Source organism: Acyrthosiphon pisum, chromosome A1 (assembly GCF_005508785.2).
Source record: "Acyrthosiphon pisum isolate AL4f chromosome A1, pea_aphid_22Mar2018_4r6ur, whole genome shotgun sequence".
Taxonomy (NCBI): Eukaryota; Metazoa; Arthropoda; class Insecta; order Hemiptera; family Aphididae; genus Acyrthosiphon; species Acyrthosiphon pisum.
Window position 1 is genome coordinate 142,665,767 of NC_042494.1, and position 19,125 is coordinate 142,684,891.

The 19,125-nt window shown below is 32.5% G+C and overlaps 3 protein-coding genes across 5 annotated transcripts in view; 1 reads left to right on the top strand and 2 right to left on the bottom strand.

Annotated features, from left to right (window-relative positions):
• Positions 1-294: 294 nt before the first annotated feature.
• On the bottom strand, positions 295-8,541 carry LOC100168345 (zinc finger protein Xfin). 2 transcript variants are annotated; one of them, XM_001945966.5, is made up of 5 exons: positions 7,903-8,541; positions 5,307-5,367; positions 4,813-5,157; positions 4,675-4,746; positions 295-4,458 (listed from the first exon to the last, which is right to left on the bottom strand). In XM_001945966.5, the coding sequence occupies exons 2-5, from the start codon at positions 5,334-5,336 to the stop codon at positions 964-966; spliced, it is 3,942 nt and encodes a 1,313-aa protein (XP_001946001.2). In that variant the 5' UTR covers positions 5,337-5,367; positions 7,903-8,541; the 3' UTR covers positions 295-963. The 2 variants fall into 2 exon arrangements, with proteins under 2 accessions (XP_001946001.2, XP_029344348.1); XM_029488488.1 differs by lacking the exon at positions 7,903-8,541 and adding an exon at positions 6,940-7,872.
• Positions 8,542-11,662: 3,121 nt separating this feature from the next.
• Positions 11,663-14,648, top strand: LOC100161486 (transmembrane and ubiquitin-like domain-containing protein 1). 2 transcript variants are annotated; one of them, XM_008181589.3, is made up of 5 exons: positions 11,663-12,240; positions 12,307-12,516; positions 12,900-13,179; positions 13,266-13,764; positions 13,982-14,648. In XM_008181589.3, the coding sequence occupies exons 2-4, from the start codon at positions 12,309-12,311 to the stop codon at positions 13,735-13,737; spliced, it is 960 nt and encodes a 319-aa protein (XP_008179811.1). In that variant the 5' UTR covers positions 11,663-12,240; positions 12,307-12,308; the 3' UTR covers positions 13,738-13,764; positions 13,982-14,648. The 2 variants fall into 2 exon arrangements, with proteins under 2 accessions (XP_008179811.1, XP_016657625.1); XM_016802136.2 differs by lacking the exon at positions 13,982-14,648 and having other exon boundaries at positions 11,664-12,240; positions 13,266-13,849.
• A 54-nt stretch (positions 14,649-14,702) lies between these two features.
• The window catches only part of LOC100573197 (cilia- and flagella-associated protein 300-like), an 11,487-nt gene continuing 7,064 nt past the window's right edge, over positions 14,703-19,125 (bottom strand). The window contains exons 5-6 of the mRNA XM_003240217.4: positions 15,538-15,710; positions 14,703-15,440 (exon numbers count right to left, since the gene is read on the bottom strand). Of these exons, the coding sequence (XP_003240265.1) occupies positions 15,239-15,440; positions 15,538-15,710 (375 nt within the window). The 3' untranslated portion in view covers positions 14,703-15,238. The remainder of the gene's footprint in view (positions 15,441-15,537; positions 15,711-19,125) is intronic.

A 19,125-nucleotide genomic window follows, 5' to 3' on the forward strand; every position in this document is an offset into this window, starting at 1 on the left:
TATTACATAGCTTGGGAGCTCAGCTATAAAAAATCTTACTTGTGTCCACGATAAGGAATCATCTAACATCGAAATAGATACTGTCATCGTTCAAACATTTATTCGCACCCAAATTGTCGAAATCAAAACATAAGGGGAACAATTTCTTGACATCTGCAGACTGCAGTCAGTGATCATTTCATTAATTACCACAACAAAGTGTCCATAAACAGCAACGTTTCACAGATAAAACGACCTCGAACATAAAAATTAATAATACTTAAGGCGATAATAATTTGAATTACGAGACAAAAATAATATTTGTTTTATGTTTTTATTGTATAATTGATTAGATACGTATCTATACTTTTTGATCCAAGTAAAATAATACAAGTAGAAAAAACCCTTACGACAATTATTGACTACACACAGATTATATAAAATTACGCATACAGTTTGGTTGAAAAATAAGTTTGCTTAGTAAATAATTTCTACAATGATATACATTCTTACTCAAAAAAATTCGTACACTTAACATAATATTTGGGTATTATTTATACAATGTCAATGAGGTTGAAAAAATATTTACAAATAGCGTAACAGGTATTAAAGTGCCTTTTTAACAGTAAATAACAAAAATATAGTACAATGATTATTTATTTGGTGTTAAAAATAAATTATATATATATATAAGTATATTAATATAAAAATGTAATACACAGAACAAAACCCATGCCTATTATAAGTATAAAAATTATATACAATATGCATTGATACCAAGAATTAGGTAGGTATGTATTTGTTTTGCCAGCCATTGGCAGTATAGGTACCAGTCTTTATATAATATTATGTATTCATTAAAATATATTGACTTCCAAATGGTTTGGTCACTAAAAGTTCTTTGTATAAATTAAATAAATAGAAAAACAACAGGTTTTACTCAACAACTCCAAAAGCTCAATAACTTAATTATAGGAACCTAAATTAGACTTCATCATCATCGTCCTCTTCCTCTTGTTCTTCATCCTCATCATCATCTTGATCATCGACACCATTTTCCTCTACATCTTCTTCGTCATCATCTGCTTCAACCTGCTCCTTATCTTCCTCGGCATCAACATCGTCATTTTGTTCATCATCGTCATCGTCGTCATCTTCTTCAGCATTCTGTTCCACGTCTTCTTCATCTTCTACATCATCATTTTGTTCATTATCATCATCATCATCCCCATCATCGTCATTTTGTTCAACGTCTTCCTCCTCTTCCTCCTCCTCCTCCTCGTCTTCATCATCGTCTACTTTATTTTCTGTTTCAGCATCTCCGCCATCTTCTACCTCTTCCTCTTCTTCTTCTTCTTCTTCTTCCTCTTCAATTTGTTCGTCTAACATGTCATCGTCCATTTCTTGACACAAATCTTTACCTTTGCATAACTTACTACCCGGTCCATGGCCTAAAATATGTTTTTCTCCATATGACTTTGAATTAAACACCAATTCACACTCATCGCAATGAAATTTCGGGAACGCAGGTGGTGCAGTTGAATGTATAATACGGTGTTTTTGGAGTTTTGAAAATGCATTGTGATTGCGACCACAAACATCACAAGCAAATAATGACAAAACAGTGGCATTCGGGTGGTGATTGTCTAAATGTAAAGCTAGCTCATCATAATTTTTAGTTATTTTACAGCAAATACCACAAACGAATGCAGCTTCGGTGCGATGAGCTCTTATTAAATGTTGCCAAAAATGTTTCAAACTTATCCATTCTTTTTTGCATATACCACATATAGTCTTATTACTTTTTGGTGCAGGTGGCTGTTGTTCTTTGCGATCAGTTTCTTCTTCCATATAACTGTCTTCAATAATCGAATGCTCTTCTCGTTTGTGATCATATAGATCTGTTTCAAATCTAAAGCTTTTGTAGCAAACCGTACAAGAATGTAATTTTCTTAGCCTCTTTGTGTTTATATCTGAAGTAACATCGTCTATATCTCGTTTCAAACTTTCCTGTTGCTCTTCATTGAAACCGAGCTCAGCAAGTTCTTTAGGAAGACCATATAACTTGGGAGTTTTTGGTTTTGGTTCTATTGGTTTTTTCACAGGGGTAGTTACTTTAGGGAAATCCTCTTTTGCTGGATGATTTTCAATGTGATCTTTAAGTTTATCCATATCACTGAACACTTTCCAACAGATTTTACAAGGTTTTAAATTTTTCCCATGAATTTTATCTATGTGTTCCCCAACTTTACTACCAAGAGTAAACATTTTTCCACAAATCTGACAAATATTTGACTTAGAAAACGTCTGAGGGTGCGCTTCATGTAAATGTTTTGATAAACCATCATTGTCAACACATACTTCCATACACACACCACATAAATACTGGGTGTTTCCTTTGTGTCGCTGCCTCAAGTGTTTTCTATAGGTTTTCTTATTTGAGTGCATGTCACCACAAAATTCACAAACATATGAAAACACTTTACGAACATGATCACGTTTATGTTTCTGGCAATCAACTTTAGTTCTCATAACTTTGTCACAACCTTCAATATCACAACACAACTCTGGGTCATTCCCATGTTTGTCTCTGATGTGATCCATTAGTAACATTTTATTATCAAAGTGTTCACCAGTTTTATCCTCAGAACATATTTCGCAGTACTGAACTAAGTGGCTATGCTTTAAATGCCTGTTTAAGTAAGTCTGATATTCAAATGTTTTACCACATTTTGTACAAGGATAATGACCTTTTTCTTTGGGTATTGGCATTGCATCTCTTTTACCTTTGCAGTATTTAAGATGTTTCTTCAGTAAACTTCTAATCCTAAACACTTTATCACATCTTATACATTGGTGAACAGCATTTAGTTCTGCACAAATACTATTATTTGACTTATCTATAAGCTGATCGACAGGATCAGAATGATATTTTATCATATGTCTTTTGAGGTGAACTTTAGAAGCAGATGTGCGTGCACATAAGCTACATGTGACATCTGGATGACCTTTGTGTTGTCTACTAACATGTTTCCATAAATGATTATTGCCACTATAGTATTTTGAACATAGATCACATACATGCAATTGATGGTCATTCTTTCTGTGTTCAGATATCTCTTCAACAGTTTTAAATTCAGTATCAGGACACAACGTACACTTAAGATTCACTTCAGTTAATTGATCTGTTACAAAGTGAGATACCTGATCTTCAACATTGTGGATTGATCTATGCCTCATCATTTTTGACCATTTGGTGTAAGTGCGTCCACATATATCGCAATAAATAGCATTCTCTTTAGACACTAAAGGCTCATGTTTCTCTTTAATATGTTCTCTAAGTGTTGGTACATCCACATGAACCTTTAAACATATACCACATAATAAAGGCATACATTCAGCATGTACAGCCATTATGTGTTTATAAAAATCATTTCGATTAGGCCATAACCGCCCACATACTTCACAGGTATTAGGAAGTTCACCTTGGGTTTCATGATGAGATTGATGTTCAATTTGTAAAGATTGTGACACAAATAATTTTCTACAGTCTGGTTTTGGGCATATAAGTGTTTCATTAGTACCGTGCTGTTTAAGCACATGCCACCATTTTTCAGTACGAGAACCACATGAATCACCACATAATTCACAACGATTCACAAAACTATTTTGAGAAGAATTACCAGTGGTTGTTACAGCTGTTGTAGTAATCATATCATCACAACCAGTCATTAGATGAACAGAAGACATGTGTCGTAAAAGTTTTTCTTCACTTGGAAATACTTTGTGACATACTTGACAGCTAATTGTGTAATGTTCGTTATTTGAAGACTTGGTCGGATGAAAATTATTATTGATTATTATTAATTTATCAGGATCGATAATTTGACCATCATTATCGTATACTGTGTGGATGACTACGTGTCTCATCATTTTCTTCTTGGTATCATGTTGCCGTGCACAAACCTGACATCTATATCTACGTTGTACGGAGTCCGCAGCATCACAATTTTTAGGGTGTTGGATATTTACATGTTCCATTAGAGATTTACTATCAGTGCAGATTTTCATACATACTCCACATGTCACTGCAGCTTCCTGTTTGTGACCTCTGACCATATGTAACCAAAGACTAGCTTTGTCTTGAAATTCTCTAGTACATACTTCACAAAAAAACACAGTTTCAGCTTCCATCATACTTTCAGCAAGTTCTTCATCTTCTCCCAAATGTCCGTTTAATTTATGTAAATCTGAAGGTTCAATACCATGCACTTCAGATATATGCTGACTTAAATCAATTTTATTACTAAAATTTCGTTCACACAATAAGCAGGATTGACGAAGGTTTTCTTGTTTTATCTGAGAAAGCAGAAAGTGATCACTTGGTCCTGGTGGTTCAATTTCATTTTCTCGAGCTACTTTTCTTGGATTAGCATTTTTACGACGACTTCCAGAATCCGATTGTGATAAACTTCCTCCCTATAAATATAACTACACATATTAGATTGGTAACATAATGAATTATTAAATAAAATCAAACAATACAAATCAGGCATCAAAACTGTTTCATATATTTAATATTTAGCTTTCAGTTTTTAAATTTTTTGGTTTCAACTTTCAAGTTCTAATAAAATACGTCAACTTTCATAGTTTTAGCCATAGATGTATACATTTAAACTTAGTTTGGCACATTACCGATTTAAAATTGGATCTTGGTTTTTCCCTTGGAATATTATTGATGATACAGTTACCAGCATGAACTCCAATCTAAAATGAATAACAATGATCAAATTTATAACACAGAAATATACAGTATTTAACTAGGTAAGGTACCTCTAAAAAATCCATTGGGTTGGGAGAATCTTCTCGTATACTATTATTGTTTGTATGGCTACTTATTATGGCACGTTGCTGCATCATTTTTTGATGCATTGCCTGCTGTTGTTTTTGATACTCTGTACGGCTATCATTAGCAAAATATTGCATTTTGTTTAGTGGCGGGGGCGCTCTTTGAACTAGTTGCTTTTGACTCAGACGTTGAGCTTTTAAGAATTGTTGTAATTGCATAGATGCTGCAGGTTGCTTGGAAGGCCATATTGCTGGTTTTAAAGGAGGAGGTTCGCTTTTAATTTTCCTTGGTTTGGGTGGAGGATTTGGAGAAACAGCAAAAATTGATACCTTCAAAAACACACATTTTAATTTAATTTAATTCAAGCATATTATTTTTAAATAAAAATAAATTGACTTTAATAGAAAATGTCTTAAAAAAATTCCATTACTAAAAAATGTTTATTTAACATTGGAATAGGTAAAGATTTTTTACTTACTTCTGGTTGAATGTGATGTAATCGGGACATTTTATTATTTTGTGTAGACAGATTATTATTCCTAAAACAAATAAAAATTATATTATTATTTCACTATTAAATAAATAACACAAAATAAACATTCAGCAATATTTAAAATAGAATTGAAGAAATGAATGCTCTCAACAAACGTCAAACATGTTTACTAGTTTAATATAGAAAGTAAAACACAATAATGTTTTCCCTTAAGTAACAATAGTTATTTGGTTTAATATCCTAAAACAAACCAAAAGTTAAAGTTATGGATTTTGTATCATCAGAAGTAAAATATGTTCATTTTTCATCCAAGATATCTTCACTAGATATAGGTAATTCATATTAAATGTAATTGTTGATTTATAAATTACGAGTTAAATGATGATGACAAAATAATTTTAAAATTTTCACTTATTTTAAAAATTTTAATTGGTACCTATCTATGTGATAAAGATAAGACAACACTTTTTTTTGTTTAGAAAATTAGGTAAGTTAATTATAAAATATACCTATGTATTATAACAATTTATCTTAAGTTCATTGGATACAGGTATGATTATTAATACTTATAAGATATAAAAATTACCTATTTACCCATAAATAAATTAAAACCTATAAAATGTCTATCTATAATAATATATAAATAAATACAATACTTAGTTTACCACATACACTTAATGATATTAATGGAGCAATAAAACAATTGTTAGTAGTTACTCATAGTCACAAATAACAAATTTTAGTTTATTAGTATACATTTATTAGGAGTTGGTCCTCAGTATTCAGGGTATGTAACTGATTGTTCCCTGTGTATGATATTTACTATTTAGTAAGTACCTGAATATTCACCAATGTAAAAATGATATAATAATATATAATATAGCCAATATAAGAAGATACAGAACTTATTATAATAGCTCTGTTGAATTAACAGGTAAAAGTAAGAGTTAAATAATAATTTATAAACCATAATATAATTTTAAGAAAAGTTTATTCAGTCATTTATAATGAAAATTAAACTATTTAGTCGTAAACAGTTAAAAAAAAAAACCCAAATTTACAATACTTTTAGTATTAACGTTAATTATTTTATAAGGTAATAATTTTTTTATAATTAACGTTTATAATATATTGATTTGTTCAAATCTAAATTGGGGAGTACCTAAACGTATTTTCAAAAACCATATTTTGTCGAAAATTATTGTACCTAATTGGGGAAGTTCAAATAATTCATGGTATTTAGTATCGCGCTAAATGATAATGAAATCGGTATATTTATGTATATTAATAAAATAATAACAATCGTTTTCGGAGAATCGTGATAACAATAATAATAGGAAGGCGGTGGCGGCGGAAACAACAGCAGCAGCTGCTGTATATACATAATACATAAATTTACTATGAAATCTTACACGCGCGCGCGGTGCTCGAAATGTTCGGAATACGATTATTTCCCTCTAAAACACGATGGCGTGATGATAAAAATGAGAAATTCAAATTTTGGTAAGCCTAGATGTTATCTTATCAATAATAATTGATAACATAACACGAAAGAATTAATAAATAATACCTATAATAAATTTTAATGTGTGTTATTATAAATATTGTTAATAGATACCACAATTAGGTACGAGCAGTGTATTGCTACCGACTACCGAGTGAATAACGGCGATTTCAAGAAGAAAAAAAATTTCACGACCGCCCCGACGAGTTTTTACCGATTACCGAGTGAGATTCGCACAACAAACTGGCCCAGTCGTCCGCGACACTGTTGACGACGACGGCACTGCAGTCGTCGTCGTCACCGTCGCCGCAGTCGCAGACGGCCCACACACTCGTTCCCCTGGAACAATTCCACCGTGTCCAGACCAGAAGGAGGTGCAGCCGGCCGTCTGTTCGTTCCGGACACACGCACACGCACACGCGGCACCACTCCCGCCTGGAGTGAAAAATTATATACCTATACAACGTGTAAAAATCCTGTAGCGTATCATCAACCGCATAACGCTAGCAGGCGGCAGGTGTATTGCGTTAGTATTTTAACGCGCATAACGAATTAGCTGCAGCAGGTCGTCGGGAGCGAGAGGGCGAGCGGGCGGGCAGGCGGTCAGGCATCGACGGCACTGCATGATACAGAGAACGAGAACCGAAATCCAGTTGCCGCCTCCGGTCGTGCCCCCGTGGCCCCTTGGACGAGCGATTCCCTACCGCACTGCCACAGCCGCCCAACACTCCGCCGCCCGCCGTCCACCTCGTTTCGCCAAACGACTGCTACACCACACTCCTAGGCGGTCGCCAACGTCGTCACCGTTCTACATTCTACGCGCCGCGCCACATCCGTAACGCCGATGGTGTAGTATTTAGGTCACCTTCAAGCGCGCGGACAAGAGTAAAAAAAATCCCGAGCGCCACGTCCGGTCCCTTGCGTCGGTTGTGACCGTCGCTCGGGCCTCCCGAAAATTATTGGGTCGAGTTAGTGCGGAGTCCTCGAAAAGGACCGGGGAGTACACCCGAGACAGGAAACGCGAACATGATCGCAAAAAAAAAAAATTAGTTTCCAAATAATTGCAAAATACGTTACCTTTGCGCGAGGCGGCAGCTATCCGTTTCGGGCGAAGTCTGATTATGTGTCCAAAGTCACTACCGAGTGACGACGACGACTAGTAATGCGGTGCCACTCACGGTGACGTGCGCGGGCGGGAAGGTAGTGGTGGCGGTGGTAGTGGTGGCGGCGGCGGCGGTGGCGGTGTGTCGTCACTGTCGTGCGGCGGGGCCCCTTACATAACTGGCCCACGTCCAAAGTCGGCCATTTGCACGAGTGTGGATATCCGGCGGCGGTGGCCGCTCGGGTGTGGACTGGGATGACTGTGGACCGGGCCCGTCGTACGTACGACGGACGGACCGGTGGGCAGCTGCAGCCGCAGGAGCACCCGCGAACTTGGGTATCCGGCGCGGACGACGGGCACGGCGAGGCGTCTGCTTCAGACCGAAAGACGAGACATGGGTCCGACGTCGTGGACACGGAAGCACGGATCACCGGAGCACGGCACCCAAACAAGATCGTCAAGTCGCGAAACGGCGAAACCGAATGACATATTATTACTAACTGCTTTTACCTTTTTTTTCCCCGTCGGCCGTCTGTACTCTGTAAACCGATGTAAACGGAACCACGATTCCACGATACGGTCGACAGGATAGACGAGGGGAGAGAACCATTGGCGCTCATACCAACCGAACCCGAGCCGACGGATGTGTCCCCGGCCTGTGGTCGCGCACCACTGGACCGGTCGCAGTGTGGCCAACGGTTCCACTGTCGCAGCAGCAGCCTATCACCACGATTAAAGATATATCTTTAATCGTGCCTATCACTGAATAAATAAAACTGCTTCATCTATTCTGTGAGCTTTATCACTCATTATTGGAAACGAAACTACGTCTGTCACATATATTGGGAAACCGGAAACATATTAGAATATTGGCCCCTGTATTGGAACACCTAATTAGGGTGTACGTAGGAGGGTATACCCTTAAGCATAAATGCACTTTTTCATCATATTTTGATTATTTTTAAGTTAATATTATCAATAAATACATGTACTATACCTATGATGACACTATTGCAGTACTCTCCGTATAGAAGAATATTGGTACTCAATACTGTTCCCAACTACAACAAAATATGAAATAATCATTACCTTATTTAATTTTGTATAAAACAGGTCACAGTTTATATTGACGAGATAACTAGGTAACGCAGTTCGCTCAAATTCGTTTTTAGTATTTAATATCATTGAATTCAAATTTAATACATCTATTAAAGTGGCCCAGTGGTTCCTGGATTTTTTTTTTTTGGGGGGGGGGGGGGGGTTTGATCAATTATATATTTCATTACAAAAGAAAAACCATAATACCTGCAAAATGAGTACCTATTTTTAAAAAAAAACTATTTTAAATTGCACAAAGGGGGCTGATGAGGTGAGCTTGTAGCCCTCTCTGCCGACACTCCTCCCAAAAACGTCAGTGTGGTGGCCTATTTAATGACAAGGTTGAAGATACACTCAAAATTAAAAATCTATATAGCAGAACGACTTCCCTAGTTTTCTATTATTTTTTTAACTTGATAGACAAGAATCAATGACGCAACCAGGGGGGCAAAGCTGTGCATTAATCTGTGGTTTTCTGTTAAATTAACTCATCAAATTCCACTATATTATTGTGATGACTGCACGGGCATTTATTTTTTATTTCTTCACCAAGAGTAAATGGTTAATCTAATATATTAAATTTTAATCCATGATTTGATTGATTCAAAGCTAACATAATTGGGGAATAGGTGCAAATCATTGAGTATGGTGCAAATACGCATGCGCACAATTGATATCACACATTCATGCGCAAGATTGGTACAACCGTTATCACGCACAATTTATATCACCGCTAGTTTAGTGATAAATATGCGACGAGTACAACACTGACACGCATGCGGATTGTGAAATGGAAGTCAAATGTCAATCCCCTTACGACTCATCTTTGACTTTATAAAAATGTATTATTCTTGCTTATGATATCTTAAACACGTAGTACACGTGTCACGTATCATCTAAGGGACAACGACTATAGATTTAAGATAGTATGGTTGCCCTTCCATCAGTGATAATGCCTTTATGGCAGCAGAACATAGATATTATAATATCTAGGGCTGTGAATTTAATGCACTAAAAAACCTTAAAAAATGTCAAAAAAGTGCTATAAAATATGCACTTAAAATGCCAAAAAAAAGGAATATAAAATGCCAAATATTATCTCTATAATATATCTATATTTTAAAAAAAAAAATTCAGTTAGAAATTTACAAAAGTTTTTCCTTTCATAGCTAACATGATAAATTTTGATAGAAGATTGGTCCTACCTTATACAAAAAAAAGTTTACTGGAAAACATGAATTAAGATATACTAATATCTTAATTCGTGCTGGAAAGTAACATACATTTTTTATGAACGTTTGAATTTAAAATGTATACAACATTCAGTTTTCAATTTTCATCAGTAAATTAACGAATTTCCATCTATCAATTTTTAATATTTTGTTGTACTTTAAAAACAAATAATCCTATAGCTACTTGAAATTTTTACCAAATGTTAAAATTAAAATTTTCATTACATGGTAAAATGTTAAAACAATTTTGACTCTTTTTGACCTATTTATAACTATGAGAAATTTCAAAAATATTTTTAATTATTTTTCAGTTAGAAATTCATAAAAAATTTTCTTTTCATTGATTTCACATAAGTATTTCTACCTATAAAAAAAAACGTATACTTAAACAAAACATTGATTTTTATTAGTGTTTGAACTTATAATTGTTACGATATTCGATATTCAGCGGTAAATCGAATTCCCATTAATCGATTTTTTAGATTTTGTTGTATTTCCAAAACGAATCGAAGTAAACCGTAGACTCTTGAAATGTTCACCAAATATATTTTATATTAGCATTTTCTATACATCGTAAATTCTTCAAACAATTTCAACTCTTTATGAACTACTTATAGCCATGAGAAAATGTTTCAAATTGAATTAAAATATAACACATCCATTACAACGACATGCTCAACAACTACTGTACAGCAATGCGGTACCCACTTTACCACATTTTTTTTTATCCGTTTATACTTCCAGGTTACTATTTTTATCAACTAAATAATATAATATACCTTATGTATTTATCAAGTATATTACTGTTGATACTTGATTTAGGTACTTAAATATTAGTATCCTTATGTGTTTACGGTGCACTTAAGAATGGTTATAGTAATTATAAAATTGAAGAATGGTATTTGGGGGTGTGGTGGCGTGGGTGTAGCCCCCACGGGTCTTTATTCTCTACATAATTTTAGCACCCCCAGTGTTTGGCCTCTAGTTGCGTTTATGGCAATCTATATAGTTTATTCTTTGACAATTTAAATATTTATGCACGAACTAATAAATTATATTGGATACGAAACAATGTTCCTTATCAGTAAAATTTTTGAAGCAAGCACCTTCTCACATTGCGGCAAGAGCCACTAGTGCTTAAATAGGAATAATATAGGACTGTTATACGACTGTTCTATGGGTTTATACATTATGGTAACGGGAGAATAATGAAAATGGAATTAAATTACATTAACACATACATAGGAATAGCGGTAGTAGTCTTGCCACAGCATGATAAGGTTTTTGCTTCACTTATCATATCAGCTGTACGTTCGTAACTTCGTTCGTATCCACTATCCAGTAATTAGTATTAATAATCCATGTAGGTATGTCAGCAACTCGTGATACGCATGTCTGTGACGTAGCACTCCTCCAACTGGTTGAGCAGTCGAGTGATAAGTGATTGTGGAGTCTTCGCAGTTCGTAGTTCGCGGCGGCGGCGGCGGTGGATCAATGGGAAACGGAGAATTGGATACGTCATAGAAAATGGCTGGTGGAGGGTAGATGCGCAATTTTTGCAAAACTTGTAAATTGCTGATATACCTATTTAATTTGTTATGATCCATGGTTGACGGCTGTCGCCTTGTCGGGTTGTCTCATGACAAAATTTGTCGTGTACTGTATGAGATTGGATTAATAATTATAGATTTGGCCTTCGATTTCAAGGGCTCAAACTAGTTTAATGTATTTCGTAGTTTACTTAAAAGTTAATTCGGTTTACCGTAATTATTAACAACTCTATAATATTTCAACAACCTTGAAATTGTATAATCCAATAATAATAAAATAAAGATTGTGAATGCTGATGTTTGATAGTATAATAATGAAGCACTACCTGGGTACTACAACTGCTGTATTCGGTGTTAATACAATAATCATGTAAATGAGTAGGAAAAATTGAAGAACTGTAATTTTTGACTTTTCGAGTAAAAAAATAAAACAGTAAGTTATTTGCATACCATTGGTGATAAATGCAGTGTTAATTTCTTTTAATTTATAATTATGTAGCTATGGCGTTAGTAGAGGGTTTTGGTGATGAAGTTATTCAGTTTTTTGGTATACTATTCGTTGTTGTGCTAATCGTATTGCTATGGATGTCTACACAAGTGGCCGAAATGCAAATATTTCGTGGTGCTGTTTTTATTTTGGAAAGGCGTACAAGAAGACGACACCATGATACTACAAGGGCTGCACCTTTAGTTCCTAATCAATCTATTAGTAAGTTTATTATTTATTATTCTTGACTAGAACAATAATGTTGTGTAAACAAAATATTAATGAAAAAGCACTAGAAAATTTTTATTAAAATTAGGTAATCTAGTTATTTAATAAACTTATTAATTAATAGTTATATATTATTATACTTAAATTTAAAAACAAAACAAAATAATGAATAATATGTAATAAATATTTAGCTAAAGTTATTAGTTCTAATTTTTAAAAAATCTTAAAAATATTTTCATCTAAGTACTACCTTAAACAATTTATGTTGTTGATTTAAGAGAAGATTTTTTTTTTTTATTGCGTTAACCAATAATCTTGACTACTGCTTAATATAATTTACTATGCATGTAATGAGTTTAAGAAATAAATTATTTCAGGCGAACAATCAGCAACGGAAACCGTTCCATTAAATGATGTGATTCAAACAAATTCAACTTTAAGCAATGATAATCCTGAAAATAAAAATGATAATCCCGTTGCTACAAAAAGTGATGTGACTGAACAGTTCAATGAATCTAGTCAAAGCAATGATACCAATGATATTGATAATGAACCTCAGATATACGAAGACTCTATAAGAATACGACTTAAGTATTTAAATGACAATTGTCGTTTAGTTCAAGGCAGATTACAAGAAACTATTGGAGTTTTCAAAAGGTATTTCAAAAATTGAAAAATGAATGCTATCTTACAATCTTATTGTGTATTATTATTTATATTATGTTATGATATTTTTATTTTAGGAGACATTTTACTAATGAGTTAACATCCCATAAAATTATTCGTTTGATATTTCAAGGAAAGGTATTACATGATGATGAAGCTTCACTGAGTAGTTGTGGTCTTCATGATAACTGTGTTGTACACTGCCTTATACATCAGCCACGTCCTACAGCTAATGCTCAGCAAACCCCTGATCCTGTAAACCAAGATACTGCTGAGCAACCACTGCCAAACACTATACGTCATGGTCATCGTCAACCTGGTGGTCCAGTTCAACGTGAATGGAACTTGGCAACATTGTTATCTGCTTTAATCACAATAATAATATCATTACTTTGGTATGCCAGAATCCAGTTTTACACATTGTTCTCTTATACATCTACGGGTACACTGGCAATATTAACTGCAATTTTTTTATTCACCGCCTTTCTCACTTATTTGGTGGACAGCGAAGAGCAACAACATCATCTACCTCAATTAAGACACAATTAGTGCTATATTTCAATACTTCAAATCAAAGTAAGCACAAAATTACATTTCAATATATTTTAAAATGTATGTAATAAGATTGTATAACTACATGGTTTTCAATTTATACAGCAAATATTTTATTTTTATTTGTTTTACCAGGACACTAAATATTATTTTTAAATAATTAAACTATTACTCTATATAAACTAGTTGAATTTTTTATACATGTTGTATATTATGTTGTTTTATTTTTTTGTTTATTTAGAAATTATTAACATCAAATTTGTTGAGTATGAATCTTATATTATTCAGCTCAAAAATGTACATAAAAAAAAAACTTTCAAGAATTAGAAATAAAAATATTTTCTGGATTTTAATTTAAAGCACATATTTGCATTGTAATAAATCAATCAAAATCAATAAATTCATTTTTATATAACTAAAACAAATCCAAAGAGTTATGTATTAAAATTAAAATTATATTATAATGTATATAGTATACATATATTACTATATTAGCTTTGTTTGAGATTTAGTTGGTATGTTTAGATTAATAATAATTGTTTTTATTTTTAACCGTTATTCAATTTATTGAATACAATTTGTTAAATTAATATATCCACAAAAGTCCTAAGAAATACATTTATTTTATGGTAGATATATTTTATTTTTTCTGATATTAGTTTTAGAAATATCTTAAACGTTAGATCAATAATTTGTATTTATGTATTATGATAATATTGTAGTTAATGAAGATAGCTTATAAAAGTATTTTTAAGCACTTAAATGCATTTTAAAGAGAGAATTAAAAAAAATATTGGTTTATTCAATTTTAGACTTAAGGGTAGATACTTATTAGATACTTTATAAATAATATGTTAATTTAACCATTTCCTAAGAAAAGAAATAAATGTTTATTCTTCAAAACAAAATTGTAATTTGATTTTTTACAGTTGTATGTTTAGATTATAATTATTGGTGTTTCTAAACATAGTGTGTAGTGAGTACCACTTAATGCCTTATTGTGATCATTAGTTAATATAATCAGGAAATTAGTTTCATGAGTAATGACAACATAATTGTTTATAGTCAACCCCTCAATGGATCTAATTAATTATCAATTATCATATTAAGATGACCCCACTTTATTACTTCAGTACTTACAAATAAATAATAATACAAATTACAGCTCACAACCCAAACTAAATTTCTACTTATTGTAATAGGTAAGTGGTGAATATTCCTTTATTGTTTACCAATTATAAACCATCTAGAAATTCGCTCGCTCAAACCTGAGTGAAATAAAACTGGGATGTTTGCACCATATGTTGTGCATCGTTCATTATCCCACACTTGGATAATATGGGGATAATTTTACACCAGTTTGGACCAACGAATTTCTAGTATAACACAAATAATCAGTAAATATGTGAATTTATGTTATTTTAACTCTATACACCCCCAAACATGAAATCTTAAAAAAAACAATTGTGAACAACGAATAAGTAAAGAATATATTTTATCAAGTATAAATTGTGTCACCGACATTATGAAAAAATAATGCGACAGTCCGAGTCTTAGGATTTACTGCTAAATAAGCGAAACTATAAGGTATGAGATTTCTGCACTCTTTTGGGAATAAAACTGTGTTGTTAGAATCGAAAGCGACGACTTTGTACACCTTGGACGAGACTTGTATTCCGGAGCCGGGAATTTTTTCGACACTGAAACAAGCAAAACCTGAATCAACTTAAATTTATAAGAGAAATAAATTGTTATTATTATCATAATATTCATAATAATATAGTATGATTTCCTCACGCGAGTAGATCTTTGTAAACGTATTTCATTGCATTCAAGTACGGTTCGATAACTACATCGTCTTGACACCATTGGCCACCGGTAGAGAAATGCTGCAACAGCCGAAACATGAATTCTGAGCGCTCGTCTTCGCTGTATAAAAAATATTCTTCGCATTCGTTTTCAAACAACATCTAAACGTTAAGATATTCATGGTTATTACAGTATTACTCAATCGCGGCAATATCGCATCAACGATCAATATTATAATGTAATATAGTATAATATATTCATATATTCCATATAGTGACCCGCTTACCTATATATCGGACATTGGTATAATATATTTAGGTCTATGACCTATGTTGTAATATAATGTGGTGCCTTGATTAGGGATAGGTCGTGACGTCGTGTTAGTGAGTGGCAGGAACCTGCTAGGTAGTATGAAAAGTTTTCATACGCCCGTTTTATGCATATTATTTTGTATAATTTGTCCGGATTTGTATGCACTCAAAAAGGCCAAAATAGTATGCATTTATGCATAAAAAACTTCAAAATATGCACTTGATATGCTCTTATTTTTTTTTAATAATAAGCAAAAATATGTTCTTATACCCAAAATGCATATCGACTGCCGCAACGAAAACTGTCGTAACTCAATTTTCCAAATTTTTTTTTTTTGTTGATTGGCAGTCAATTTTATTATTTTGCAAAAAACCATCCTTAAAACGTCATTTTTCATTACTGCTATAGCAGTAACGCTTTTAGTACTACTGTGGGGTTTTATGTTATAGGGCAGAGCAAAATTGTCCGCTGAGATGTTGGGGGACACGATAATTTATCCCCTCATAAGACACTATTGAAAATATCACTGCTATAGCAGTAATGACAATTTTTAGAAGGTTTTTGTAATACTGCTATAGCAGTAATATTTGAAAGTGTCCCCCGACATCAATTTTTGAAATTACTGCTATAGCAGTACTGCCCATCAACGTGTTAATTTTCTATAGGGTATCACTGTTTTTCTGGATTACAAACGAATACGGCAGTAACTGCATTTTATTGCATAGGTTCTACACAATAAAATAAAGTTACTGCCGTCTTTGTTGGACTTCCAGAAAAACAATGATACCTTATAGAAAAAAAAAACATATTTGAAAATTGAGTTAGGACAGTTTTCGTTGCGCATGTCGATATACTTAAATTTTTTTTTTTAATTTCTTCCATAAATAATAATTCAACAAAGTTAGATAAACTTAATTTTTTAATTATAGACATCGACTTTAAACATTTATTAAAGAACAGTACCTAAATATTTAAAAATATATTCAACAAAAAAAACAAATACTTAAATTAAGAATAATAAAAATAAAAATGTATTAAATCCACTTATACCATATCTTTGGTACATATTTATGAAAAGAATACAAAATAAAGACATTTTATAAAAGAAAAACAATTTAAACCAATAAACACATAATTTTGTAATTAATAATAAATATATTAAGTATAAATATAAATCTAATAATAAAACCAGTCAGCATTGTTGCCGATGACCGTGTTGCGACTTGTGATAAACAAGATATAATTTTAACATAAACTGTCCAAAAATATAACATACGGAGAATTACATATTTTATTTCCCAACAATACGTAATGAACTAATAATTTCTACGATGAAATTGAAACAAAATAATTGGCTTAATAAATTTTTATACGAAATACCTATGCTTGAATATGCAAAATAAACTTTTTTCTATGCATTATCTGTTACACAAATCGTCCACATTTCTTACTCCCATCGAAATGCATACGCTCATTACAAATATGTAAATCCATACAAATCCGGACTCTAATTATAATATATAATATTATACTTAATAATTAATAATTAATTATACTTAGTAATCATATAATTATATAATTAAAAAATAATTAATTAAACAAATCGCGGTCCAAAATTTACGATAGGTATAGAAATACGTCGCTATAAAAGCAATTAATTAAAAATTTTATAATATTTTATAATATATTATAATTTATAAAATCAATGCTCTTTTATAATATTGTACTATAAATATTAAACTGTCAGGTAACTACCAACAATTTTTTTTTTTTTAATACCTGCTATGGGCTATAGGTACTAATCTAATTTTTATACAATATTCCCGTCAACTCGTTAATTGTAGGGTGTTTCTTCAGAGTTTTGAATCCGTTTGTGTACGTCGTACGCATAGGTGCAAATCACAGGAGGACTAAGGGGATCCCTCCCCCCAAACATCCCATTAGCCCCCCTCTAATAATATACAGTTTATAAGATATGTGGAATCCAAGTTCCCTCGCTCACATTTATGTTAAAAATGTTAGTCCCACCTGAAATTTTAATGGTGTATCAGTATATTTTCAGTTAACAGTGTATCTATGGCGTGTACATAATATCATTGATTATATATTTATATTTATATATATTATAATAAATCATAGTTAGACTGTTAGAGATACCTATACATATTATAATAATATATTTTGGACGTTTGGTGGTCGATATAACGATATTCCCACATAATTCCATGCAATATAACAATTTATTTGATAATTATATTTTATATTTTAGTTACTACCTTTTATAATACTTTTCCACTAATCTACAGCTCGATACCTATTAAAGGGGAGGGGGGGGGGGTCGATACGGTGTATTATATCAACGAAAATGACTTCACAGGAAAAACTCTCACGCCCTGTAGAATAGTCGGAGCTTGTTAATATTTTTTTTTATTTAAAAGAAAAGAACATTCTTCATGTCGGATCAAAGGCTGAATTTTCATTTCACTTTAAATAGTGGTAGAAAATTACGTCTGAAAAAAAATAAATATTGGGCATTATTCAAATGCATATTTTAGCTTCTATAATAATAATTTTGAAAATCGGGCCTTGATCCAACCTGCAAAATGTTCTCTTCTTTCAAAAAAAAAAATTAACGATATCTAACTATTCCACAAGTCGTGAGAATTTTTCCTATAAGACATGTTTTTGTACTAAAAAACGCACCAGCTCCGACGCCCTTAAGGACAAATGATGGACCTACTTAATTATTAGTATACCTACCTAATGTATTGACATAAGTGTATAACTATTAACTACTAATATAAGTATTTACATTTACACCATAAGCGCAAATGCCAAATAAATAGTATTTAATATCTGGGGGGGGGGGGGGCTGAAGCCCTAAATACCTACCTACTATAATTTTGAATAAGCTTAACACAAATTTTGGAATTGTTTGGGGGAGGCCTTAGCTCATATTTGTGCCTATGATTTACAATGGTTAAGTTCTTAACTCCATACACTTTTTCAGATTCTAAAATATTATGTAACTATTGTAAGAACTAAGCAGGTCTTATATGGTCTATAACGAATCCCCGAACAAAAGACCGCCGAAAAACAGTCCGGTAATAAAAGTCCCAAATTTAAAAACTTTTTAAAAGCGTTATTTTTCTATATTGTTTTTGAATAACGTCTTTGATAATATATATATATTTTTATATTATATATTTATATTCTTATAACTTATAACTTTTAACTTTTAAGTATAATAGTAACGCGCAATAT